The sequence below is a fragment of the Dermacentor andersoni genome, chromosome 3 (assembly GCF_023375885.2).
Source record: "Dermacentor andersoni chromosome 3, qqDerAnde1_hic_scaffold, whole genome shotgun sequence".
Classification (NCBI taxonomy): domain Eukaryota; kingdom Metazoa; phylum Arthropoda; class Arachnida; order Ixodida; family Ixodidae; genus Dermacentor; species Dermacentor andersoni.
The window spans coordinates 72,348,080-72,371,635 of NC_092816.1; the positions used below are offsets into that span (position 1 = coordinate 72,348,080).

Consider the following 23,556-nt stretch of genomic DNA (forward strand, 5'->3'; position numbering starts at 1 on the left):
AGGATAGGGCGCGCGGAGAGCCTTTCCTCCTCTCTGGCTTGGGCGATCCGGCGCGGCGCTGTCGCGTGCTGCGGAACGATTTCGAGATGTTTTAGATCTTACTTTGTGAAATTTACGCCATGTTCATTCATATAAGGTCGTCAGGGAAGCCTTTCGGTGCATCAGTAATTATACTGGAAACAGGAATATGTCTTGGGGGCGCAAAAATGTGACGCGCATAATCAGTCGCGGTGCGTGTATGTGTTGTTTACTATTTTGCTCATATCGATTTTAATTCAACAAAGAAGACCGACGTCTCTGTATTACCAGCATTAAATGGTAAATCAGCTCACTGTCTGATCGATTGGCGTAGGGAGTAAAACAAAACAAGAGCGCATGCTCGTGCACGGCCAACCTAAGGCAACCATGAAACATCTGAGCGGCAGGCGCTATCAAATATTTGTGATACACTGGCATCGTTCTCACTCATTTCAAGTCTAGTATGCTTGAAATTACCATATGTCTACGCTAGCCTTGCTGCATGAGGCCCATCGCTCAACACTTTCCGCTCAATCGACTGAGCGCAGTGATCGCTCAACACAGCGATCACTGCGGTTGGTGAGCTAGCACGATACATATATAAGCTGTGTGCTTCGGCATTGCCTTTTTGGCCTGTATACAGCCATAATATGAGAGGATTCGCATAAAATGAATGCGATAGCTATTCTTGAGCGCAAAATTTCCGTAATACGTGTGAGCGCGTCGTAGAGAACTGAACGAACGCAATTGACCGAAAAAAAAAAATCGGTTATCCTCTTTCTCCAAAAAGAAGAGAAAACGGGCTAACGCCGCACGTTTATAAATATATAACCGCTGATGGCGTATGCTTGGACCATGCGCTATATAGAACAAAGATATCTGTAATCCAGCACCTACTACTGCTTAGGATGCTCGCGCAGTTCGTAAACGGTCGCTTTGCTGGACGAGCTTAATTCAGGCTCTAAGATATGCTGCTATTACTAGCCAAAACTATTTTATTCATCAGTGGAAACCTCATCTATCCAACCAAGTAGTCAAGCAATGTAACCTGCAGCGAACAGTTTGAACGCTTGTCAAAGTATAACGGCACAGCTCCTATCGTAGCAGTACGGTACCCACGCTGTTACGATCGTCGCGTATGTTTCATGGCTCATAAACCGCAGCTTAGAAATAGAGGATAATACTGCAATAAGGTCACATTAGTGATTGCAACATTCAGAAATACACAATTGATCTCCGAGGCTGATTGTAGGCTCAAGTATGCGCACACACATCGCGCTGCGTGTTCCGTCCACCTCAACGCCAGCACAAATTCCGGCCATGACGCCTAAAACCACTTCAGCGCGTCTCACAGAACCGTTTACCACCTAGAAGACGCACGTCATACTAAACAGAGCGCACGACCGCGAAAACAAACGCCACAACCTACCGCCGAGCGTATACCTGCCATGCATGCAAAAGACCGCTTTCGCCCAAGCCAGTATGGCGCTGCTCATAGGCGGCGCCACTGCGTTCACAATATGGCGGCGCCTACGAAATAACCACGGAGGAAGGAAACTAAGGAGAGGCCCTACCCCCTCCGCGCGCTAGGAGAAAAGTGTGGCGGAAATGACGTAGTAGGTTTTAATTTTTTTGCTGCTTTTTTATTTTTTTTGTTGTATGGCCACGCCTTTTGGGCCACAATGGCGGCGTTGTTATGGTTTTGAGCGCTCACACGTGTTGCTCTGGTAGGTTTCGGGCCGTGGCAAAGGCGCTGAGTGGGCGGGTTTGCGTTAGTCACCGCGTCGTGTTGCGCTGTGTTACCTGCACCGTGCTCTGCCAGATGTTGCGCGAGCGCGCGACACCACGCGCAGCGCGGCGTGGTTTCGCGAAAGATGTAAACAAGAGAGGAGGGTGGCCCAAAAGGCGGAGCATCGCCATGAGCAACGCCAAATTCCGGCTTCACTTTTGCTTCACAAAGAGTGACGTCAGGGCCTCTCCTTAGTTTCCTTCCTCCGTGGAAATAACGGTCTATAGTCGGGTACAACTTTAGAAGGCAGCGGCATTTGCCCCTCAAAGGCGGATGCACACGAGCCTCCACCAATGGGCGCGTACTCTAGACTGACGTCATGAAGCCGGACGGCCGGTGGCGCCGCCGACGGAGAACATGTAAAATTGAGGGGCTTTAAGAACATGGCACCCCGCGCTTCGAAGTGGGCCGAGTCGCGTCAGCGGGACTATTTCTTTAGTCGTGGAGGCAATCGGCAGCCGTGCTTCGGTCATCTGGGCGAAGCCTCTCCTGCCTTCCTAAGTTGTACCTGATTTATAGGTCTCTCTCTCTCTCTGCCCCTCCCGCTTCCCCTATTGTTCTCCTGGTCGTTCAACTCGCCACAGGCCCTTCCCATATTAAAGCGGTTCACTTTGGTTACGCTAATAGCTGGCCAGCCGGGAAAATTAGAGGACTGTGCTTGTGCTCTTCGTGGCCTAAGTTGCGTTAGTGCTTTTCAGTCCATCACGTTAATATAGCGAGCTTTGGAAATGGCGTATCCGACCTAGTTATCCGTAAAAAAAAAAATAAATAAAAAAACCATGTTGCTCTGTACTATTTTGCATCCTTTTATAAACACGACCGGTAGCGTCCCCTAACTTGTTTCTCTCGTTCGATAGCGTTCGTCCTGGAGAATGACATTCTAGAGCGACATCTTTGTTCTTAGCGTTTTACGCATCGGTAATGTTTGTCAGCTAATTACCATATGCATCAGAGCCTACAGCGTAACTTTTCCCAGGAAGTAAGAGGGTGTCGTTAGCCGAGTTTATAATACATTGTGTTTTCCGTCTAGAAGTACTGCGATAATTCAGTCCGCCTTTGTGCACGCGCAGTCGTCAGCCGCACCAATGTGGTGCACTCATGCCGCTGCGGAGGCCGGCAATGAAATCAAGTCTGACCTTCTGCGTTGCGGATCGCCACGGGTCTTTCGTTCGCGTCTGTGGCCATTGTCATCGGGGAGACGTGACGTTCAGCGCTATCAGCCTACAGACAAGAGCCGCAGATAGCGAAGTGGTCTTGTGTGTGATGTGTTCAGCAGTCGACGACAACTCGGCGTAGCAGTGGAGGGGCCGCGTGGAATATTGGCGCTTCGAGAGCAAGCCGGACCTGGGTGCAGAAGCTACCTCGAAAAAACTTCGACGTATATAGCCCATTGTGTGGTAGTTAAAAGCTTTGGTGGGATTCCTTTCTAGAAAAATTACACCTCGAGAAAGTTCTTTCTTGAGCCTTCAGTTCACATCTGACTACTTGTCCGTCCTAGTGGTCAATCGAATTTTTACTTGAAGTAAGACGGAGTAGTTGTTCAGCGAGGGCAAATCTAATTGGTGTATACGACTATTTTATACCTCCTCCCAACAAACTGGCTGCTCTGGTACAATTTGTTCGAGCTCAGTCGAGATTACGCCTTCATAAAGGTGCTCATTATTTTTTGTGCCCTTATAAAATGGGGGTAACGTTGTCACCTTTACACGTTACAATTTCTAGCAAAGGTGGACGGTAATTTGCTAAAGTTACAACGTAAATTCTGTAGCAGTGGTTAATCAGTAACTTCTGGTATTGTATCGCATAGTAAAGCTGTGCAGTATTTTTTGTACGCTTCTAATTCGAAGTATCATAGACATTTATGTAGTAAAACTGTACGCAGTCTTATTTCCGGTGACCTGCAAGCAACGCAGCGTGGTCGCATAAAAAACTAAGGTATGTGTTGCTAGGTCGAAGTGACTTTCATGTACCCGCGTTGCTTTGCACCGGTGGTGTAACGTTAGCAGCGATCTTGGATTACCTGTCTCGTACGCGTCGCCACTTGGTCGCGGCAGGCTCGGCGAAGTCATCGAGCCGAGCGGATACCTGCGATGGTTCGTCCGTCCACGCGATGAAGTCGTCGAGTCGGTTCTACTGCGGCGTTCCAAAGAAGGAACGAAAGCAGCAGACGGCCAACGATCGGTGACGAAGGACTCGCCAGATTGCGTGATCGGCGCCGGAGGGGGCCCTGGAAGTGCTCGTGTGATTCTTCGAAGTTTCCAGACGGAGTCGATCGAGGAGTGGGAACCCCGTTCCGTTCAGTGGGCGTGCGCAGTGTTAGCACTGTTCCTGCTAAAACGAGCTCGTGGGATCGCACGCTCGTCCGCGAGAAGGGAGGAAATTGCGTGCCTTGCGCCGAAGCCGGCTTGGTTCGTGCTACCGCAACTTCGTCGCGCCCTGGAATAGCCCCACAGGGTCGGGGCTGATATTGCCGCTCGTGAGACCCTCGCAGCGGCTCGTGGTGTGTGGACACGTTTCGGCTTATAAGTTCCGCTCCCACCGAAACGCTCGCGCTTTTGTGGGCGGAAAAGCCCTTCGTCGCTTTCGTCCGGGGGAACATCAAGTGCGCGTGAACGTTGTCACGCCACTGATATTCGTTGAATAGATGCGACTTGTGTGTCTGCAAATACAAGAGAACCAATCTGCTGTTTGTGCAGAGAAAATTTCGACCGAGTGTAATATGTTCAAGTCCAATTCAAGTCCAAATCCAAATAAAGCACGAAAAGCCACCACGACGAGCTCCATAACATCTTTTTTTTTTCTTTTGACACGGCATTCTTGGTTTGATATGACAAGCGGATCGCGTGCTTGACCTCCACTAACACAACGCACCTTCTCGTCCAACGCATTCCCGCGGGACCATACCACGTAACCCGTCCTCTTTCCCATTGCCCTGTGTCTCCCCACGTGACCAGGCCGGGCGGCCGGCCGACCAAACCGTCGCACCTCCTCCCGCGCTTCCTGCGCGCTCGCCGCCATGTGAACGCCGCCCCTGTTTCCCAGCTGCGTGCGAGACGGCTGGGCCGCCGCGGGAGCATCGTCGCTTTCGGATCGCGTGGCGCGTTTGCAACGGTTTCCTTATTTGCTTCGAGGCTTCCCGGAGGAGAGGGGACCGCACACGCTGCTGTGGCGCTGCCGACGAGCTGTCGTTTCCCATTGCATCTTCCGGGCCGCGGGGGCAACCGGTGCTCCTCCCCCTCCCCCCACCCAGAAGCCGGAGGAAAGAATTCCCATCGACACTCGGCATTATGTTGTGTTTGGGCGGAAGCGAGGACACGTGTGGCGGTTGTTCGACACGTGACACCTCGAGCAACCCTGCCGCTCCTGCGTCATTTTCGCGCTTTCGCCGTTCGGGGTGTCGTCGTTTGTGTGGGACCGAGGAGGAAAGGGAGGGGGCGGATGTGCCAGAGTTTTCGCCCCCCCCCCCCCTATAGGGTGTGATGTAACGGGGTCGTGGGTCGTCGGAAGTTGCACGCAGGCATCAAAACACGGCTTCCTCACAGAGGGACGCGGTCGGATTCCGCCGGCGAAGACGGATGCGCCGTGTGGACTGCTTGAATAAACAATACGAAGAGCGCAGATGCGTGTCGTTCCAGGCAGCACCAGAACGCTCTTATCGGGAAAAACATTCTGTATGTTCGGAAGCTAGAATTTCCTTTCTTTGCTTATGAGCTTACGGGTGTGTAGCATGTTTTCGCATATCTACGCTAAGTGTTCATCACATAAGCACCGTCTCGTTTGCAACTGATTTCGCTCCAGCGCCGCTATCAGTATCGCAGCATATCTTCGCTCTGCTCCATGGTGAACGACGTTTGCAGATTTCTCTACAGGGAAGAGAAGGAAAGGATAGTAGGATGCACAAGGTGTCGGCGAAATGTCCGGATGCGCCTAGTACATCAGCATACCAGTGCAAAGTATACCATGTGCAACATGCGTGAGCGTGCCCCTTTCCTTTGGGCAGATGCAGCCGCCCAAATGATTTTAGCACCTACAACACAGCATAGTTCATATATATAGACTATCCACACTTTTTTCATACATATTATGCGCACGATCAGTTCATAACCTTACGAATACTATGTTGCAGTAGCTTGTTGGCACTCCGAAAGCCAGTAAGCACAAATGGAAAGATTTCACGTCAGCTCGAGCGTACAGGGTGCAGACATACGCGTCGTTGTCGTCTTCATTGCTCTTTGAGTATCAACTGGCATCGTAATAGTTTTGAGTAGCCGCGACAATATTCTTGCATTGGGCACGTACCTTCGTAATCACTTTTCCTCGTTCAGCTCTTTTACGATTTCTTTCGGGGCCTGCAAGCGCGAATATCCGGCGAGGTTATGACACTTTCGTAAATCTAGACTCATTTCTACCCATCAAGAATGTAACGCGGAATGAACGTGGCCTATTCGACCTGCCGCTGCTTCATTCTTTTTTTTTTTCACTCCCTGGCCGGTTGCGCCGTTCCTGAAAGCTGTGCAGCACTTTCACAAAAGGAGCGCGCGTGTGTGTGTGTGCCCGTTTCTTTTCAACAAAGGCACCGCCGGCATGCAGGGGATATTCAGCCGGATGGCATATACGCGTAACGCGGCAGTAATGCACAAATTGAGCGCGTCCACGCTTGGCGCTCTGGACTCAGGGAGTCATTATGGACGCAATGCGGCCCACTTTCGCCGCCGGGTATTATCTTGGCTTGGCGAATGAGAGGCGTCTAGGAAATTCCGTATTTTTCTTGGGTTCCGTCGCCGTCCTTTATTTCTTTTCGCGTTTGCGAACGCAACGATGTAATCACATGAGAAGATAGCTGGTGCTCCGGGTATACACAGTATACCCGCGGAGCAGGCAGGTCGCGAGCTGTCAATCTTCCACGTGGGTGGCTCGCAACGGCCTCCTGGAAAACGAAAAATAAAAAAAAGCTAGGTGGTCTAGAAATGTGAGAAGGCGTAAGCTGACCGGAGGCGACGACCGGGAGTCGGTGTAAGGGATATGAGCTTCCGGTCACTGCGTGAAAAAGACAATGTGACCCCCCCCCTCCCCCAGGGCTGCCCCCCCCCCCCCTCACGGCGATCCCGATTACCAGAGCAATCGAAATGCTTTCCTAGCGATTCCTGCCTGTTGGAATCGCTGTACGTGCTCCCGAGACGAATTTATAAGGGTAGTATTGCAAGGATTCGGCGCTATTCGTCCATGCCGTTGCTGTGAGTGTCCGTGCGCTGAACCCGACCGCTGACGCATACACCTTGATCAGGGTACACTCAAGGCCCATCGTGTACCTTAGAAAGACTAGTGGTACCGCTTATCTTAGACTGTAGCTACGTTATCACGCTGCATGATGATATGATGAGCGTTACGGAAGAGCTGCTGCGACAACGGCCTACGGCGACGTCGGAATTTGCTGCTGGGAGATCCCTCTAAGATGTAGTTGTCGAAGAATAAAACGAAAATGGAATGCATTGTCAGTCATAGGAGTTGCGAAAATTAGCTATAGGCCTCGTATTTCAATAAGCGGACCATGGTGATTAGAGGATGGCATGGGGCTGTGCAGACCAACACCACCTGCGGGAGTGAGCGAAGGCTTTATTCGAAACGTTGGGCGGTTTGGGGGGAAAAAATGTAAGACGCCAATTTGCTGTGCCCAACCAAAGAATAAGTCCTAGGCATACACTTTAAGAACGACGAAATAAACCAGTTACCCAATAAGCATTATTACCTTTTTTTTTTTTTGCCAGTTTATTCGTTTCTGCCACCTTTTAGCAGGTGATAGGCGACGACGAGTTTTATTGTCTCACTACCTAAATGAATCTTCCCGCAGAAAGGTATACCCAAAGCATACCCGTAGTTGGAAGCGACATTTAGGAACTGGAAATTAAGAACTCAGTTGTAGATCATGGGGCACTGCACCACCACCGCTCACCTAGCAGCTTCGAAATTGGTTGCACCACCTCACCGAACTACCGTTTTTTTCTTCTTGTTTTCTACGGACATCTTCCAACCTGCAGCATTTTTTTAACGAGAGAAAGTGACTCGGAAGGGCCGTGCGCGTGGGGGCCTGCTTCGTTGTCTCATCATCGGTTCCTTTGTCTCAAGCCTCGTCCGCACACGGCCTCCCGGGAGGTCTGCGCGGCGGTTGTGAGCTGTCTCTTCCGCACCCCTTTTTTAGACCGCCGACGCACAACAGCCTCGAGCGAATCTCTCTGGCCAACGGAAGCCCCCTTCTCGTGCGCACTCTTCTAGACGGGCCCATTTTAGGAGCCAAGCTGCAGACGCCGCCCACTGACTCATCTCGTCTTCTTTCTTTCTCGGAAGAATCGCTGCCTGCGGTATATATCGCGCCGAGCCGTGCCGCGAGCGGAAAGAGACCGCGCTCAGACGACGGAGGAGACAATAGACGTTAGAGAATGGACGATCACCAAGAAAACAAATATCTGAGAGGAGAGCACCGGTGTTCACGAAGACCATACGCGGGCACGAAAGGGCGGACGGGATGAAAGAAAGTCTAATAAAAGCCAATCTGGCTTTTAATGGTCCCCGCCGGGGCCCGTGCCTTCCGCGTGCGGGGAAGTGTCGAGAAGCCGCGCGATCCTAAGCAGTTGCTTTGATGCTATAGCATCTAGCCAATGAACGTGCATGTGTGTGAATGATCCTAGCTCATCGGGTATTTACGGTATCGTGGCACTGTAGAAGCGTTGGAACGTCAGTTCGTCCCTCTCATTCACGGAAGACTTGCTCTGTTAATCGCGCTTTCAGCGTTGACTTTGATTTTGCGGCTCTTCCTGAAGTGTTACAATGCTTCCAATCGTTCCATCTTTTTTTTTTGTCATTTCCGATGCGCGTAAGGATATCTTCCACTTGCTCCTGAAGCGTGTTGTATGACGCTGTTATTCCATGAGATGTATATGTCGCCCTTGAGTGAATATGTAAGGATATTGACTTTGTTTCTTTATATATATGAATAGAGGTGCACTCTGAAGCGTGCGGACTCGCCAAGACCAGATGGGCTAGGGTCAAGCCTTCTATAGTGCGAACTGCCTCGAGAGCTGGGACTACAGAGTTTTCTCTGTTGATGTGGAGCGAAAGTGCTAGTCGTCTCTTGAAGGTAATTTGCCGAAAAAAGAAAGCGTTGTTCGCTTTTATCAAAGCGAATCGAAAATTCGAACGCTAGAAATTCTTCTTTCCGTCTATATATATTGTAAAGGGGTGTATTTAATAATTCAGCTGGTAGCATCAAGCGTAACCGAGAAGTCGGGAGAAGCAGAGCAGAAGCCCCTGGATGGCCTACTGGCTCTTTCTCGAGCCAAGCACTGGTGGTCCGGTAGGCTCTCTGGTTGCAGTGCAGGCATCGGATAGACGTGCTGGCTGGCTTTGCCGTCTGCTGCCTTTGATTGGCCGACCGGCTCGTCAAACTTCTCATGCAACTTTCTTTCCTCGTTCCTTGCCACGCAATCAAAGGGCAAATAAACAAACTTCGAACGTTGTGCTGAACGTCGGACGTCGTCACTGCAGTTATGCAAATGTTCCAGTGGTGCCCCAGTGACGGTGGCTAAACTGCCGCTTTCAGCCTTCTCCGTGTCGTTGCCACATACTTGGCCGACTCTTTCGGCTCTCCAGATGATGTGTTCCATCTGTGTGATCGGTGAACTTAAAGCCGCTTCCGAAGGTCGACGCTCATATGCGTCCACCGAAGCGTGATCACCGGTTATTTCGACACCATGAAGAGGAACGCGAGACCGTTATTCCATCCTCACGATTTCCTTAGGGGTCGCACCATAATTACGGAAAATACCTGACAGAAAAAAAAAAAAAAGCCAGGGCCGGGTAATCTGGGTTATCCTCGAATAAACGTGATATTCACAATTGGCTCGTCTCGCGAAGCATGCCATAAGACCGGGAACGAAAGGAGAAGCGAAGCGGCGTCTACGACCGTTACAGAGGGGGCACCGCCCAGGCATCCTCTCGCCATTCTTTGAGGGCGGAAGCCAGCCCAGATTAGACGTAAAGCCACGGTGCGGCATACAGGACGGCGTCGTGACGCAAGCAATTCCGGTACGTCACGTATCGGCGTGGTGGGGGGCTTCCCTTTGTGAGCACTTCGCCACGGCCGGTCTGCAATCTATATGCCACAGATTAACTGGAAGTCACTCTCCGTATGTGTGTGTTTTATTCTTGCCATTTTATCGGCTTTTGCCTGCTCGACAGGCGCACTTTTGTGGGTGCTTTGACAGAATACCCGACCGTGACCTTAATTCGTTTCTGAGCCCGCGCGGACACTTGGAAGGTGCGACTTTCCGCGGACCTATATACGCAATCTACGCGTTTGCGACACTGTCGGTGACCTACATATCGCAACATCTGGTGGAAACCGTGCAAGTTTCGCGATCTTAGTGCCACCATTAACGTTATCATTCTGAGATAAACAAATATGGATCAGTGACATTTGGATCATGGCTAATTGAGACATGCCTAAATGCTCGATGCCGGCACATTTGGCTAGAAAACGAGAGATGGAAGCCTACACTACGCCGAGTGTCATCGATGAAAGCTGCATGTAACAACTTTGGTACCAAGTGGAATTTTGTTGCGCAGGAACGGGTATGAGAAAATTTGTGAGAAAAAAAGAGAACAATAGCGAATATATAACGAGGAAGTTCTTTACATGCCTTTTATTCCGTCGCAGTTTCTATTTCTCATGTACAGATATCGCTTGAGTGATTGCGACTTCACATTAGTATGGCTCCATTCATTGCGTTCGCGCAAGCAATCGTGGTTCAGCTTAAGTAGACCACGATGACAGTTGAGCGTATACGAGATATACTTATGCTCCCGTAACCTCTGTCGTATATTCACTTCAGTTTTGTGTCGTGCAAGCGTGTCATTCGAAACTCTCACAGAACTGAATTGGTATCCTTAAAAGAACTAAATGAAATGTCTCCTTTGTTCATTTGAGGAAACGACCTTCTTGCGCTGTGCCTGTTCTGTCGTCATTGAAGTAATACGAGCGTTTCTTAACTGCAATGGCCAACTTATGTATTGCTATTCAGTGGCAAGTTCTAAGCAAAAAAAAAAAAAAAAAAAAAAAAAAGCAGAAAAAGAAAATACGTACTCAATTCGGCGTTTCGCACGCACGTTAACTGGCCGTCACCGGGGGCAAAGTACGCAGAAAATGTTGGCATCAGAGCCCAAGATAGCGGCGGCATGCCTTGACTGACACAAAGATGGTCGTTACACAAATCTCCAAACGGCAGCTGGTCTGCCTCGTTTTGCCAACAGGTATTGGGCCGGACCGCCTGAAGCACGCGAGGGCCCGAATCGGCATCCTATACGTTACACCTTCCGCGGGAAATTGCGCCCGCAAAGGAAAAAAAGAGCCCGTCGTCAGTGCATCCGACAAAACTGCTCTCTGAGCAGCCGCGTGACAGGGCCATAAACTTAAGCGGCCGCAGTTCACCCTCGGCGTTCGAGCGTCTCCGTATACACACACACACACATAGCCGTGGCGCCCTAATCTCGGCCGGGGCGTTCTCCTCCGCATGAGCGCTGCAATGGCATCCTCGTTTCCTCTCGGCAGCAGGGTTCGCCTTCAGCCGCGTGGGCCGCAAGACGTGCGTGGGCCCGCACAAGTACTCGCTGCCCCCGACGCCGATGTCGCTGTCCGCGGCCGGGGAGCGTCCCTGCCTGGTCGAGTGGCCGCAGCGGCTGGCCACGTTCGCCCAGCCGCTTCGGCTGCCGGTGATGGACCTCCTGTCGTCGCGCGAAGCATCGCGGAGCGTCGAGTGCCTCCAGGACAGACGGGTAAGGGCAGTGCGCCTGCGATTTGCCTGTATACACATGTATATATATACAGGTTCTCGGGGTGTCCCAGCTATCGTGCATCGCGTTTTATAAGAGATGGGCCATTCTACGCGCAGATAACCAAGTGCGTATTCACGGTCCAGTAGAGTAGCCGCCAGTATTTTTGGTTGATGCTATTCAATTTAATACTGAATTAGCTAATTTTTTATTACTGCCCTGAATCATGCCATCCGATCCGGCTGGCATGTTTTCAGCCGGATCGGATGAGTTTTGCCTGTTTATTTTTACGGTTGTCAAGGAAAGCCCACCAAAAAAAGATAAAAGGTATCACGTGACTAACTGCCGGCCCGCATCGAAAACCAGCGCCCTAGCAAGCTCCATAGCAGTTCGTGGCACAGCTGGCGTTTTATCTGGCGCGCCATGCCCATGACGGCACGTCTTGATGAGGAAAAAGTGCTGGTGGTTGATGCGTCGCGGAAAGACTGCGCCCACTAACTGCCGTGGAGCAGGAAAGTAAAAGTTGGAGGAGGAGGAAACATGGGGAGAAGGTGGGATATGTTAAAGAGAAACGCGTCTAGTTGGCTGCCCTGCGCTGGATGAAGGGAAAATGGAATTAAAGAGAGAGAGTTAACGCTTTGTTAGGGATGGCGCTTCGGCCTAATTGGCTTAAGGGAAGGGATGGAAAACTTGGTTCAATGCGATGGATTAGTCTGGTTTCAGTGGTATGGCCACTGAAACGGGTCACCAGCACAGCCTTGCGGAGAGCCGAGTGACGAGCCGGGCGGATCCAGTGGTCGTAGCATGGTGATCGTATATATAGTGTCCGGATTTGAAATGACATCGTCTGGCTTATGCGTTAGTGTGTCAGCCCTGGATGAAGTGGCAGGCTTTAGGTCTGATGGCTTCACGGCAGCCGGTACAGCGGCTGAGCGAGAGGCTGACTGCTGTCGCGCCGTAGATCAGCGTTCGGTCTTTGATGACGGGGTACACAGCTGCGATATGTCTTAGCATGTCGGGAGCAAGGGCGAAGCCAGCTTGCAGGCGGTGCAGTAGAAACTGGCCCACGCGTAAGACGAGATAGATAGATAGATAGATAGATAGATAGATAGATAGATAGATAGATAGATAGATAGATAGATAGATATAGATATAGATATAGATATAGATATAGATATAGATATAGATAGATATAGATCGATATAGATAGATATAGATAGATAGATAGATCGGTTGAGGAAGGACGCGGTGAGTTAGCGCACGCTTCCCTACGGCACCACACAGTCAAAGGCGTTCACAGAGGCCAATCTATCTCAAGAAGCAAAAAAGGTACCTTCACTTCCTTGAGGACTGACCAGGGATGAGAATGGTGTTCGAGCAGCACCTTTACGGACTCCTGCCGGTCGTACAATCGTCGCAATGCTTTGGGAAGTGTTCGTCTTTGTGATTGAAATCGGGTACAGTCGGAGTAAGTGAAACATATGTCCTGTACTTGATTATCGTACATGCAGAAATTTATGCAGGGGATCACTTCGTAAATCTGTACATGTGAAATAAAGATGAACACTGAGTGTGCGCTTATTGAATGGCACACTTTTGTCGGGATGTGGACACTCTTACCCTACTGACTTGTACCGAAGATGACAAAGCAGCGTATAGGAAGAAGAGGCGCATACGTGGAACACTATAAACATTCGAGAATATCGTGTACGTAGCGGAACTTTTTTTCTTCTTGCAGTTCTGTCGTTAATTGCGCCAACATGACATTTCCACAGGACGCCAGCTTCTACCAGGAGTGCGCACAGAATGCTACCGACCACCAGCAGCGATCTTCGCACGAGCGCTCTTCCGGTCCAGTGGTGCGCAAGACGTCTTCCCGCATGTATCGCAGCCGTTCCACGTCGGCACTGGTCATTGAGGCGTCGCTGCACGACACGGACGTGATGGACCACGACGAGCTGGACGCCGCGGTGTTGAGTGTGGCCCACCCGGGCGGCCGGTACACTCGCGACTGCTTCGACGAGGCGGCAGTCATCGACGGGTAAGCAGACTGATTGACCCATGTGACACCCGTTTTCTTGTGCTGTACAAGACGCACAGTCAATGCAGACAAGAAGAGAGATGAAAAGGGATATACCGATTTGGCTTGTTTTGGAACCTCCCATGCAGCACTTATGTGGCTTTGGGTAGCAGGTGCTTAATCATTCTAATGACAAAGTTGAATGTTTCTGGAAATGCTGCTCAGTAACTGCTGTCGTTTCTTCTCTTCTTTTCCTTGTTCCTGATGTCAATGTGGGTCCAGCTGTAGAGAAGTGGTTATAACTAAAGATTGTTATGGGAGCCGTATTCTCGACTGATCGCTATCTAACGTGCATCCACATTTCACTGACGTAGCATATGTCGTGAGGCCTTACTGAAGTTACCTATATCCTCTGGCCAAGCCAATGAGCTCGAGCTTGAACTGACGTTTCTATAGTGAACGCGCAGTGCGGCTTTTGATTAGGTACCCTAAACGGAGGCAAGGAAAGAAATGAGAAAGGGGAGGATGGGGAATGCACTAGTTAAGCGCGCGAGAGGAAACACGCGAGTTCATCGAGTACCCACGCGAAGCCACACGTTCAGCGCTGATATGGCCCTATGGAAGTCGACACCTGCGAAATTTACACCTGCAGCGAAATGAAACTTGGTAATTGCAACACTAGCCGTGTTGCTCTGGTTGAGCCCTACGCCACCAGGTGGCGTATGTTTATCGCTGTTTGTTCAATTCTTCATCTCTTTTTTTTTTTGCGCTGCGTGGTAGTTACGTTCACTTTCTATTTCCGCCCAGTGTGCCTGGTTGCAAGGATCTTCCCTGCTCTGAGGAGGGCGGCTGTGCTAGCAGCGGTAGCAGCACGCGAAGTGGTGGCGGTCCGCCCACACCGCCGCTCGAGGAAGACGTGGGCGCTCACGGCGCTGGCGACACGGCCAGCCTGGCGAGCTCCACGCAGCATCGCTCGGACGAGTCCGGCTACGAGAGCGATGGCACCAAAAACGGCGGAGAGGACAGTCCGAACGAGGACGCGCTCGCTGCGGCCATCGCCAGTACTACCACTGGCACGGCAACGGTGGCGCACTACCAGCAGCATGGGCAGAGGTACGCAGCCCATCGTACTGGATGCAGATACATAATATGCAGGTGATGTTTAATATGCAGATAATCTTCAGTGCGCCGATACATCTTGGTATTAGGCATTTTTCAGCTTGTCCGTAAACGTATTTTATGCCGTTTACCGAATGATGGGTTACCGAAGCCGTGGACGGCAGTAGCATAAGGGACCTTACAGTAGCAATGCTGGTAACACCTTTTGAAGCTTTGCACAATCACAATGCATTAGAACATTGTTTCATGACCATGGAACAAAACAAGTGTACTGCATGTTAGTGATTATGTCACTGCGGACTCTTCGCATCAGCAACCAAGTATGACATGGTTGGTCACTGTGGAAATAGCCCTGCGCCCTCTATGGCTAGCCTCTGCTCTACAATATGGCGCCACCAACGCGGCTGCCGCCGTAAACGTCTCCCGTAACCTGGTATTCCGAAAACCACAGTACGTCTAACAGGCTGAATCTCTCGATCTAGATAACCGCAGTCATGGTTCGCGGGTTCGTTGGCGGGATTAAGTCTACAGAATACCGCCGTTTCAGGTGAGAATTTTTAATGGGGGATTCTCATATACAAATGTACGATAAAGATGTGTGAAACTTCACAATTCATGAAACTATGGTAACTTCATGCTATTATCAAGGTGCACAGTGACCTTGAAATTACATTGTTTTTGTAATATACACCCTAAAACATCGGTTTTATTGGGATCAACTTGCCTGTGTGGCCACCTTTGACAATGTGAAGTTTTTATTGTCCGGACATGTGTTAGGGAAACTTTTTTTCTCTAAACTCGTTATACGCCCTCTCCGTTTTTTTTCTTCTCTTTAGCACGGTAGTCAAGCTGACGCTATTTCAGTTAACCTCTTTATTTGTATACTCTCTCTATGCAAGGTGTTCAGTTCACCAATAGGCAGTCTGTGTTGAGCTGTCAGGTCAAACCAAAGAAACGCGTAAGGGATGACAGACACCCACCGACGACGCAACGAAGAGCTTATATGCAGTTGGATTTGTGGTTTGCGCTGTCATGTCTATCTCGTAAGTGATAAGTTGCACAAGGTACGTTTATGCAATAGTTGCCGTGGGCCATTTCGGCTCACGACACTACTGTCAGTCCGTCTATACTCCTACGCCGTGCCAAAATCTATCGTAATTATTGTCGTTTTATAATGGCGAAGAAGTTGGCGGCCTCACTGCAGAAAAGTGCACGCTGGAAAGTTGTGATATCTTCGCCGTGGATCGCCTAATCGTCCGAGGTTGCTGACCGAAGTGCGCGGGCGTCACGTCGTTGTGATGCATATCTTCGGCGTCACCCGGTCAGCTATCGTTTCTCTGGTAGGAAGCTTTAGCTCGGGCCAACTCTGATTATCCTACTCAAGTAAATGTAAAACGCAGAAATGCTCTCATGAGACAACCGACGTACCGTTTTGATGAGATGTGTTGCATTCGGGAGAAAAGATAGCATTCTAGCAACTGTAGGAAACAGAATCTTGATTTGGAGCCTCGTACTTTCTTATACGAAAATATTCGTTTTCCTGCACCTTTTGGAAGTTATTCGAAAGTCATTATCTGGCAGAGCAGAGACTTCAGGGCCGCGCCTGGTTAGCGGGAAAATTAATACACAAGAAAAAAATTATTTTCTTTCGTACAGGCGGATGACTCAAGCCAACGGGACCGTGCAATCTCCACGCATCGTCGGCACAGAGCCCGCGAGTCATCCCTTCAAAACTGACGTCACGTCCGCGACCCCCCGCGCAGTGACGACGGCGGCGGCCACCGCGGCCACGACGCCGTCCACGGCGCCGACGCCTCGCCGTGCATCTTCTCAGGAAGGCTCCAACGTGCAGCGGCTCGCAGCCGCGCTCTTACACAGGATCTCCCTACAGTCTCCTGGTGCCGCATTCAAGGGAACCGATGCATCCAGGCAGGACAAGTCCAGGTGAGTCGGCGCGGCCGGCGATGTGTTGTGGGGGGCAGATCTGTGCACGACATTGGGCCGAACATTCACGGCTATCGCGCGCTAGCTATACTGCGTTTTTATGCTGAGCGTATGGTCGCGGGTCAGTCTTCTTAATGTGGCTGCATTCTGGTGGGAGAGGAATGCGAAAGCGTCTGCGTGCTCAGATTTAGGTGCGCAGGTTGGGGGAACCCTCTGTTGTGACATCAAATGGCGTCTGTTATAACATGAGGAGCTCTGCGAGTTCTAGTACGATCAATTACTGTTACAATCGCTCAGTGCTAACATGAAGGGAAGCTTGACAAAATTAGTCCCGTTGCAGCCATTGTTACCACCTCTTTCAATCGCTAGCAGACACGCTTATCTCCTGGTGGTGTCATTGGAGCGTTTTAGTGTTGTACAAATCTACTGTTGACGGCCAAGTGCACGTGCGCATTTTGCAGGATCGGCAACGATAACTAAGTGGTGACAGTACGCGGAATCGTTTTTGCGTTGTGGTGAATCTCCTCTTCTATGTGAGCATCATCATTGCCTGCATTATTATATAACGTCATGCTGACATGAAAAAAAAATGGCAAGAGTTTTTGTTAGGACTCCTTTCCATATTACGAAGCTTGCAACTGGCAATGTAAGCATTTTCTTTTTGGCAGGCTTGAGTCTTCGAAGCAGGACCACAACGGAACGCCGTACGACTGCAAGAGCCTGCGCTGCAAGACGCAAGCCCTGTTCTCCGTCCTCCGGAGGGGCGACAGCTCTCAGAACGTAACCACGCCAAACAGTAGCATTAACAACAGCGGCAGCAGCAGCAGCAGCCGAGACGCGGCCGAGTCCAGCCCGCGCTCGGAGAGGTCCACGCCTACAAACTCCGGGAGTTCCAAGCTGGAGCAGTTTCGCGCCTGGACGCTGGACCGCAAGCTGTTGCGCAACCGCTGGAAGAAGTCCTCCTCCACGCCCCCAGAAGGTCGCAGCTGTTCCTCGTTCGAGTCTCCCTTACTTTCCAGGGCGTGCTCGCAAGAACCGCCGTCGCACAGTGAAGTGGACAGTCCCCACTTGCACACTTCGACGCTAAAGAGTGCCGCGTCCTGGACTAGCGTGTGTGTTGCCAACAACGACTCCGCAAAGGACAGCGGCAAGGAATGTCGGCTGGGTCGCGCAAGTCTCGGGGACCTGGGGTGCCGCAGTGTCGGCGACGTGTGCGGCGCTGGAGACCTGGGACCACGCACGTCGAGCACCAACGACCTGAGGCGGCGTCTCTGGCTGGAGGCGCATCTGGAAGGGGCTCCGACGCGGCAGCATCGGGCGAGTGATGCTTCCGTGCGTAGCGCGCCCGACGGGGCGCGGGTACTGGCCGTGCGCTTGGCCAAGGACTCGAGGGGAGAGCTGGGCGTGTACATCAAGGGCAAGTGCGGTCCCGACGGCACAGTGCTCGGCTACGTAGTCGCCGACTTGGAGCAGGACGGACCAGCGGCCAGGTGAGGGAAGCCTTACAAACGTCCCGTATGCGCTCACGGGGTGTGCGCGCGCGTGAACATTCTGCCAGCCGGGAATAAAAGTGACAGACGTGTAGAAAAACAAGCTGTCTCATCCGCGTTGGTTAAATGCAGATTGGGAAAAGGTAACTCGACTGTGAAAGTTTACGCCAATACGGGAGGCATGAAAAAAAGAAATCTACTTATTGCAGCCGATGGTGAATCTTATTCGGCAATCCTTTCCTACAAGTGTGTGTCACACACACTTGTAGGGTGTCTACCAACCGGGAACTCAGACTTCTCAGTGATTTTGACTAGTCTGGAAAAACTCGGGCGAAACTCTGGGAATGTGTGCCTCTATCAAAGAAAATTAGCTGTAATTTTATTGAAAGGGTCGCAAGTCGCGGTAATGCTGGCTCGAGTAACAGGCAGGAGTCGTAATGAATCGTCTTTGACGCCCTGTCGTCGACTGGAGGAGTTGCCAGTGTACAGTCAACGACCGACTTTCCGGATTCCCGATAATTTGGACGGCTTCGCGGCACCACCACGTACCCCGTAGAATCCATGTACCAAAACGTCTGAAATTTCGGACGCAAGAACTCTTCGCCGACCGATTTTCCGGACGTTTTGCCGTGACTGCAGGTCCAAAACGGCATTAATCAAAGCCACCACCGCTGTCATTTTGATTACCTCGCCGCCTTTAACCGGCGCTCTCGTACGCATATCCGCTGGCAGCCGTAGCTACTACCACTGCGGCAACGCTAGGCCTAGATGCTTCGACGTTCGCTATGAAGCTTTTTGCCGTTGGGTGCCGTGTTTTTTATTGGAAGAATTCGCTGCTGTCAGCACTGGCACGGACTCCGCCTTTGTGGTCCTCGCGCTTGGCTTAGAAGCCTGGAAAGCACGGTGCGTTGCATAATGCCGGTTCCCGAAAGACAGCTTCGTCTCTGTATAGAAATGTTACTTGGTGAAGTATACTCAAAAGTATTGCAGTAAAGCATAACAAGCTTGGGAAGGGGCTATTGCCACGGGACACAGTATTCATTCCTTAATTATACACGCGTGCACCCGATATTTCCTGTCGCAGTACGAGCACCGATATGCCTAATACGTGTACCGAAAGGCCTTCAGAGCGTTTTCGAATGTGCCTTTGGGGGTTTGAGCTCCTAAGGGCAGTAAACGACATGCATTTATTTTTTCCGACTGGACGATTTTTCGGATGTTTTCGCGGCCCCTAGGAAGTTCGAAAAATCGGACGTGGACTGTGCAACTGACCAAGATGCTTCAAACGGTCCGTGGGGCGAACGAGTGGCGGAAGGAGGGTAAGAACAAAAAGGACCTACACATTCAGGAATGAACGGGAAAGGAAGCGTGCTGCCGCCGTTTTGAAGGAGCTTAAGCTCAAAAAACAGTGTTGGCTGATGCCGAGATGCAGGTGTCCCAGATCCAAACCAATGTAAACTCTTTAAAGCAGTGAAACACAACACTGAGGCGTCGTGCGCGGGCTGGGAGTATGTCAGGACAGTTGAAGTTGACTTACGAGCTGTTGAGAGAGAATCCCAATCGTGACAAAGTTCGGGCCTCATACCACTGAGCTTGCTATCAGTTGATAGAAATATCTCATATTCGAAAATATTTGCTTCTCTATGCATTTCCTTTTTATTCGTATTTGAAAATGTCCGACTCCATTCGCAATATTTTTTTGAAGACACTTCACACGCTGTGCATTTTACTTCTATTCTCTTGTTGAATAACATAAACACTACTCCTTAGTATTCAAATTGGATTAAGTCGTTTCTTTTAATTTTTTCATATGCTTACTATAGAGTGACAGCATCGGACGATATGGTTTCAGCCCGTCCTGACATAAAATATAGTTCTGCATCACTCAGGGAATTTTGCCATGGCACTCAGGGAGAACCTGGAAAACTCTGAGAATTGGGAAATGTCAACTTGGTAGACACCCTGGTGTGTGTGTGTGTACGGCAACTAGTCACTGTAGCCGTTGGCTGATGCTAGTTACGTGCTCATAACATATCGCTATTTCATGTGCAGGAGTGGGCAGCTCCGTAAAGGCGACGAGCTCTTGGTCATCAACGGTCATCAGGTACAAGGCGTGGAAATCGAAGAGGCACGTCAGCTTCTTGCCACACCGGACCAGGTTGTGCACCTGTTGGTTGCCCGTCAGGTAAGATTTCTTCATAGCAACTGTCACGCAGGTTGCTAATTTTTTCTCGTCCGTACAGCCTCTGCGAGAAGTTTCGAAGCTCAGAGCACGTGATACGGCCTGTAAATAGGATCACCATAACGAGGCTTCTGAAAACATTTGTTGCTCCAAGAGGTGCTTTGAACGGTCAATGCTCCCTCTTTCTCCTGTGCTTCGTGCTGCATGACTTCTGCAGCACGACTACGGGTCATTTTCTCGATAGCATACGGGCCGTTCCTCGCCGCGGTCTGGTGAGCACGAGGTTTCAGGTTCGATTCCCGATGGCTGCGGTCGCATTACGACAAGGGGGGGAAATGCAAAAACGCTCGCGTATACTCTCGTCTCGGCGCACGTTAACGATCCCGAGGTGGCCAAAATTAATCCGGAGCTCTCCACTACGGCGCTCCTCATAACACGTTGTCAGTGCATTTCAGAACTATGCGATGTAAGAATGGTGTGGGTGGAAGGCGGCGTCCCGGTATTTGCCACTTCTACTTCCGCTAGCTTAACCGAACAACGTGCACTGAAAACGACGTCCCAGAACGCCTGAGGCAATCGAACAGAGCAACGTACGACGAAGGGAACCGCTGGTAGGAGACCCCCCCCCCCATGCCTCCTCTCGTAACGGCGGCAAAAATTCATAAGCGCACAGAGTAAAGGAGTTCGAGCGGGTAATCGAGGGCAATGCGAGAGAGGGATTTGGAGAGTAGTGTTCGCGTTTTTAGATTTACGAGTAGATCTTCGCCTTCGCGTTTTAGATTATGCCCACCCAAACGCGGATTCGGTTACCAGAGGGGCCTTTTCGCATCTGAAGTGCCACCCCATGCTTATGTTTTTTTGTACCCCTTCTGCACTCCTTTGTATACTTTTTTGCATTCTTTTGTAAACCTGGCTTGTTGTGTCCCGAAACTTTGGGTGCGCGAAATCAAAAATTCTCTATCTGCCACGGGAGCGCTGGAGTTACCGGGGTCGCGTGGCGTCCCCGAAAGTGAGCTGAGGCAAATGTGGCCACGTCCCGACAAGCCTTTTTATTCGCGAAGTTGTTTAAAATCTTTTGAAGAAGACCGTGCACGCTCTCGCGCATCTGTAATGTACGATACAGCGCGGGGATGCGGTGGCTGGAAAACGTTGGTGAAGAATGCAGGAAAGTCGATGTGCTGACCTTGTGACGCACGTTAAAGAACCTCACTCAGTCAAGGTCAACTCGGGGTCCTCCAATAATCAGTGCATCGTAGTCTATGATAAATAGGCACAGGAGAGGTAATCAGAGTATATATGGGCCCTTGTTCTGCAGAATTAATCAGGCGCTGCTCGTGGTGACGATGTTGACAAGCGAAACCAGATATTCTCTAATAACGTCGCGAAATGCACAGACGAAAAGTAATTCAACAAAATATGCCCTTTGCATAACTGACCGTTGCGGATTATTTAAGTTCTTGTGATCCTTATGTGTAGGAAGTGCTTTGGTCCTCATATCCCCTTTTGAGGTACACGACAATTACGATTAACATTATCTGTCTCATTGGCTCTAATTATCTCTGTTGTCAATAGCAAATCAATGACAATAGCAATACTATCGGCAGTCGATGAGCTGTTTCCTTCTTCTTTTGTTTTTTATCTTTTGGAGCTTCTTTGCTCGTGTTTTCTAACTAACAAGGGAAACGCGCTCGAACCTCCTTTTACGTAACTCACAAACTACTTTTACGACTATAATGCACCACAAGGATCCCGTATTACTCGATTTACACAACGATCGCAATCGCTGAAGAAATAATTGATGAAACTGAATGTGCTTGCAGGAGGAAGGCGAGGAAGATTACAGCGAAGACCCGCTGTCATCGTCGCCCACCGGAGCTTCCCGACTTGCCGAGCCCCACCGAGTTCCGGCCGAGCGGAGGGCCAGCATCTCGCACCCCGGCGCGGCCGCCAACTACAACACCATTCCAGAGGTCTCTGAGGAGAGCGAGAAAGAAAGCCAGGTACGCAGTGTCGGTGAAACACGCCACACTTCCAGGGACACCGGACACAAACATTAAGTTTGGTCGGAGATTTACTCTTCGGGAATCTCACACATCGTATCATAATGGCGTAGCGAAAAAGGACGGTCACCTTTAAACATTCGCGTCGTCACGTCATCTGTGTCGTGAAGAAGTGCTGTGAGGACATTGGTTGATGCTTTCTTATGGCTATATATTTCGTGCAATCTGCTGATAAAACCAATTGGAAGTCGGCGCTCTGTTCCTTCTCGCCGGCTCGGTTCATTTCTTCCTTTCCATGTTGCGCTGTACCAGTTTTAGATTGCTAAGAAAGCCCGGCTAGCCACTATTCTGAAGTGCTATGCAGTCTTGAGCAGTATTTCAAAATATTAGAAATTCCATCGGGTACATGATCTGAATGCGGGCTCAGATTACACAACAAAGCCTCCACTCCTTCCTCGCTCATGACAATGTTTTTCATTTCCGGTAATCGTGTCGACGTGTCAGAAATTGCAACGCTACAAGGCTTTGTAAAAACTGATTGACAATACTTGTTGAAAACATCAGCTTTTCTTTTGTCATCTTTTATTAGGTTACCATCATTTGCGATGGCTGGGATCCGAGTGTTATTCTTCTTGTTGCTCTTAATATACCGCCAGACCTCTTTGGGATTCGTTTTGAGTTAATCTGCTAAGACTGATAGATATGCATTCATCGCAACCTCCAAACCTTGTTAAAGTTTTGTGCTGATATTTTTTAGTTTTGTGTACAAGCTAGGGTTTTTTGTCTTGCAGTATATTTTGTAAGTTCGAGATTTTTTTCTGAATTGATGAATGTAAAGTCTTATTAATCCAAGGTTTATCTTTGTGGCGCTTGGCCGAAACCACTTCAGACGGAACAAATTCGGAGGTCAATGAAAGCACTTTATCCTTGAATATGACCCACAGAGTGTCGATACTACTAAATTAACTATAATGCGCAAATATAGGTAGGAAACCATTTGACTCATTAGAGGTAGCCTCATAATTATCCCTTTCATGAAGAATGGCTTTCTCGGTCGCATTTTAGTAAAGTCTATTTTTCTGCAACGAATAGTGCCTGCAACAACATCATGATCACTAATCCCTGGTGCTGGTGCAATAATGTCTAATATATCTCGCTTGTTACTAAAAACG

The 23,556-nt window shown here is 50.1% G+C and overlaps 1 protein-coding gene across 5 annotated transcripts in view; it reads left to right on the top strand.

Moving 5' to 3' along the window:
- The window catches only part of a (arc), a 122,139-nt gene that overhangs the window by 91,290 nt on the left and 7,293 nt on the right, over positions 1-23,556 (top strand). For 4 of the 5 annotated variants that reach the window (XM_050193101.2, XM_072287198.1, XM_072287197.1 and 1 more), the window contains exons 3-9: positions 11,409-11,632; positions 13,405-13,670; positions 14,457-14,762; positions 16,425-16,712; positions 17,381-18,202; positions 20,255-20,387; positions 22,205-22,384. In XM_050193101.2, coding sequence (XP_050049058.1) covers positions 11,409-11,632; positions 13,405-13,670; positions 14,457-14,762; positions 16,425-16,712; positions 17,381-18,202; positions 20,255-20,387; positions 22,205-22,384 — 2,219 coding nt within the window. The remainder of the gene's footprint in view (positions 1-11,408; positions 11,633-13,404; positions 13,671-14,456; positions 14,763-16,424; positions 16,713-17,380; positions 18,203-20,254; positions 20,388-22,204; positions 22,385-23,556) is intronic. The other variant, XM_072287200.1, reaches the window with a different exon arrangement.